General features: G+C 38.0%; 1 protein-coding gene across 1 annotated transcript; it reads right to left on the reverse strand.

Annotated features, from left to right (window-relative positions):
- Positions 1-671: 671 nt before the first annotated feature.
- Positions 672-2,205, reverse strand: LOC143577611 (uncharacterized). Its single transcript, XM_077061396.1, has 2 exons — positions 1,177-2,205; positions 672-1,133 (listed from the first exon to the last, which is right to left on the reverse strand). Exons 1-2 carry the CDS (start codon positions 2,203-2,205, stop codon positions 672-674), a joined length of 1,491 nt encoding a protein of 496 aa, XP_076917511.1.
- Between the last annotated feature and the right edge of the window lie 2,270 nt (positions 2,206-4,475).

Here is a 4,475-nt window from a genome sequence, read left to right on the forward strand (position 1 = left end):
AATGGAACCACTATTCTTGAAAAGTTTTGTATGAGTCTTCTATAGTAACCGGTTAATCCCAGAAAACTTCTTACTTGAGTCGGGGTCTTAGGTTTCTCCCATTTGGTAATAGCTTCAATCTTCGCTGGATCAACTTAAATGCCCTTCTCATTAACCATATGCCCAAAAAATTGTACTTCGGATAACCAGAATTCGCATTTTGAGAATTTAGCATAAAGCTTCTCTTTCCTTAATATTTCTAGTATGGTTTTCAAATGAGTTTGGTGTTCTTCTTTCGTCTTCGAATAGATAAGAATGTAATCAATAAAGACAATAACAAACTTATCCAAGTAAGGTTTGCAGATTCAGTTCATCATATCCATAAAAGCTGCTGGAGCATTAGTGAGTCTAAAAGGCATAATAGTGAACTCATAATGTCCGTATCGGGTTCTAAATGCAGTATTGGATATATCTTCTTCTTGAACCTTCAATTGGTGTTACCCGGATCGTAGATCAATTTTTGAAAAATAACTTGCTCCTTGTAATTGATCAAAAAGATCATCAATTCTCGGTAACGGATATCGATTCTTGATTGTAAATTTATTCAATTCCCGGTAGTCAATACACATCCTCATTGATCCGTCTTTCTTCTTAACAAACAATATTGGAGCTCCCCATGGTGAAGAACTTGGTCAAATAAATCCTTTTTCCAATAACTCGTCCAACTGCTTTTTCAGTTCCTTCATCTCAGTTGGTGCTAATCTATAAGGAGATTTAGCAATTGGAGCTGTTCCCGGAACTAAGTCGATTCTAAACTCAACTTCTCGATCAGGCGGAATTCCAGGCAACTCGTCAGGAAATACATCCTTGAATTCAGTGACAATTGGGACCTCTTCTAGTTTCTTAGACTCGGGCTCTTTGGTTACATAAGCCATAAATGCTAAGCAACCTTTTCCCACACAATGACTAGCTTTTATTTTTGAAATGATTCCTATTTTACCAGATTCTTTATCGCCAGCTATTCGCATCGTTTTCTTATCTGGAGTTAAAATTTCAATAGCCTTTTCGTTACATATTATTTGGACTTGGTTGGTGGCTAACCAGTCCATCCCTAAAATAACATCAAATCCATAACTCCATTGGTAACAATTGCACTGGCATTTCAAATCCGGCTAAGGTAATATAACTATTTAATACCTCAGGTATTTTGATTAATGACCCATTAGCCGTTTCTACTTCATATTGCTTACTTAATTTAGCTAGAGGTTCATTCAATAGATCACATAATTTATAATCTATAAAACTCTGATTAGCTCCAGAATCAAATAAAACTCTAGCATAAGCATTATTAATAAGAAACGTACCAGTAATCACATTTGGTATTTCTCCCACCTTTTGAGTGTTAAGCATGAATGCACGAGCATTTCCTCTCTTGGCTTCATTCCTGGCACCACTACCACTGGCGCCTCCAGCTGTCGGTTTCTTCTTAGTGCATTCTGCACTAAAGTGCCCTTTCTCACCACAATCAAAACAAACAATTAACTTCTTCCTACAATCCTCCTCCTTGTGCCGTGGTCTCTTGAAGAAATTACAAGCCGAGAATGGATCAAATTTACGAACTTCGGACCTCACAACCGGTCTCATGCACTTTCCCTCCTGTTTCTTTCCACAGTTTTTGCACAATGGTCGATTGAAAACCACCGTCTTCTCGTTACCCCTTCCAAACTTCTTTCTACCATCATTCTCTCTCTTCCTTTCTACCACCATCTTTTTCTCTTCATCCTTATTTCGAATCATACTTTCCATCAAATATCCTGCTAATTCAAGGGCAGACTCAATGCTATCAGGCATGTGTGATCTTACATGATCACGAATTTCCTTTGGCAATCCATAGATGTATCTGGTTACTTTATTGTACTCCAGTGTAACCAGGTGCGGTACAAGTCTACAGTATTCAAGGAACTTCGTGTTGTATTCCTTGAGATTAGTGCCGATAACCTTATGATTCCATAACTTGGTCTGAATTTGATCAACTTCATGTATCGGGCAGAACCTTTGTTTGACCAGTTCTTTGAAAGTTTTCCATTCCAGAGTGTACATATTACTCCTTCCCTTGATTTCAATCAACGTGTTCCACCATTCCAGTGCCTCTCCTTTAAACATTTGAGAAGAGTACTGGATGCTTTCTTCCTCGGTACATTTAATTATAATAATTATGGACTCCATCTCTTCGAGCCAACGGAGAGTTGTTATTGCCCCTTTATCCCCATAGAATTCCTTTGGTTTATACACTTGGAAATCTTTGAAGGTACATCCCGTGCTAACTTTTGCTCTTTTTGTTTTGCTCGGGACGTGTTCAGCAGTTGAACTTTCCTGTTTCTTTTCTTCTTCATCTTTTGTCTTTTCATTTTCTTTACTTTTTGTATATACTGATACGCTATGGCTTGGCTATATTTGTTTAACTGATTTTGACTTGGCTAAACTTTTAGAATTAGCCGTATGGTCTTGCACCATCTTTATTAGAGGAGTTACAGCTTCCTTGATTAGTGGGGAAACCGTTTCTTTTATCGTATCACGTATACCTCCAATATATTCTTCAGGAAATGAATTATTATTTTCAGGGGTCTTCGCTTTGTCAGCTTGACACCCTTGACTGACTCGGGTTTCTCGTCGTTCAGATATTCTGTAAATCATATGAATACATGAATTTAAAACACAACACGCAAACTTTTATTCATAGTATTACAAAAAGATAGAAATACAACAACATCAGTTATATAATCCTAATCTTTAGCCCATTTCTTAATCATCTTCTTCATCTTATCACATTTTTTATGATCTTATCGCCCATCTTTTTCTTTTTGATCCTTTCGTTTCTTAATTCATCCATCACCGAGTTGGGTGGGTTAGGATACCCTACCGGTGCGGATGCCGAAGGAAAAAGCTAAGCGTTTTCTCTCGGATACAGGTGAGGATTAGCTATATAAGTCTGCATTTCCTCATCAGGAAGGTTGGTTGTATAAAATTCTTCAAACAAGCGGGCTTCTTCCCGTATCTCGTTCGCTTGTTCAGCTATGGTTGGTAGAGGTCCGTGGTACGGCGGAAAATTAGGATTATCAGAATAATAAACCGATCTTCGACTTGGTTCAGCTAAAGTTTGAGCACCTGGTGGGGGTGATCCAAAATGCCATAGACTCTGGTTGGAATGACAGTTCATCCAACTCGAAGATTCAGTACTGGTTTCTTGTTTGACTCTACTTTGAACTTCCAGATCATATGGGTAATAGTTTGGGGAACCGGTCATTGGAACACTTTCGGAAGTGTCACTGGATATTTCGATTGGCATTTCTGGACTTCCTGGAGCATAAATTGGTTGGATTCCGTAAGCCAAGTAAGGATCGATTTGATTAATAGGGTGTAGCTGGTTTGGATTCATCGGGTTCAGATCAGTCGGGTTTACATACACCGGTTCAGTCGGAATTTCCGAAACAGTTGAACATCTAGGACGAAATTTTGTGCTAACTTGGTCAGACGGCTAAGCATCGGGGGCGGGATTAGATCACCTTGCGACCCGACGTTTTTGTCCGTAGTAGTTATTGTATGACATCTGCATATATAATAACTTAGGGATAGGCAGACTATCAATCATAACTTATCCCTACTTATCAGATAAATGGTTAAAGCTTAGGTATTAATTTTTAATACCTAATTCGCTGAAATCGATGGCTCTGATACCAACCTGTCACAACCAGGTCCAGGGCCTAGTGGTATGACCAGCAGTTGGTACCTGTTTTGTAAATATATCAGAGTAGCGGGTTCATTTTAGCGGAAGTCTTTTAATATTAAAATATTATATTACATTACCAAAATTTCTCGGGATTTAAAACACCCAAGTTTCAGTTTTACAAACAGTGATATTAATAATACAAGGATTTATAAGTATTCAAAAACGAGCCATCTCGAGCGATCTTCTAAGACTCCAATCCTTGTATACATCTCCGGTCATCTAATTACCTGCAAGGGTGGGAAAAGCACGTCAGCTATATGCTGGTGAAACGTTGAATCGATAAAACATTTATAACAGTCGTTAAATACAAACGTAGTATTCAGTTTCACAATCTCAGCAGGAATGCCAGTTCATTGCCGGAATTTGTATCACTACCCTACACACACAATTCAAAGGTTCCCCGAGTACATAGCCCCTGTTTGGAGACAACCTTCCCCTAGGCTATGTAACCCTATTGGAGAACCAGTTATGACTGACTTGGTTTTGTATACCAATTATCAGTTATGTTTGGATCCAGACACATGTGTATTCGGTCTGAGTTGCTTTTTATTATCTATTTTGTATTTATAACGATTTTAGAGATTATATCTCATGCGAACATTTATCAGACTCTTTGTAATAAACAACCAGTCTATTACAAGAGTAAAATCATTTCAGACAGTAAAAGGTTAACGTGTTCACCTTATATTATCAGTTGAAAATATTAACA

Source organism: Bidens hawaiensis, unplaced genomic scaffold (assembly GCF_021521415.1).
Source record: "Bidens hawaiensis isolate Kalapana, Puna unplaced genomic scaffold, B.hawaiensis_p1.1 tig00028747_1, whole genome shotgun sequence".
Lineage (NCBI taxonomy): Eukaryota > Viridiplantae > Streptophyta > Magnoliopsida > Asterales > Asteraceae > Bidens > Bidens hawaiensis.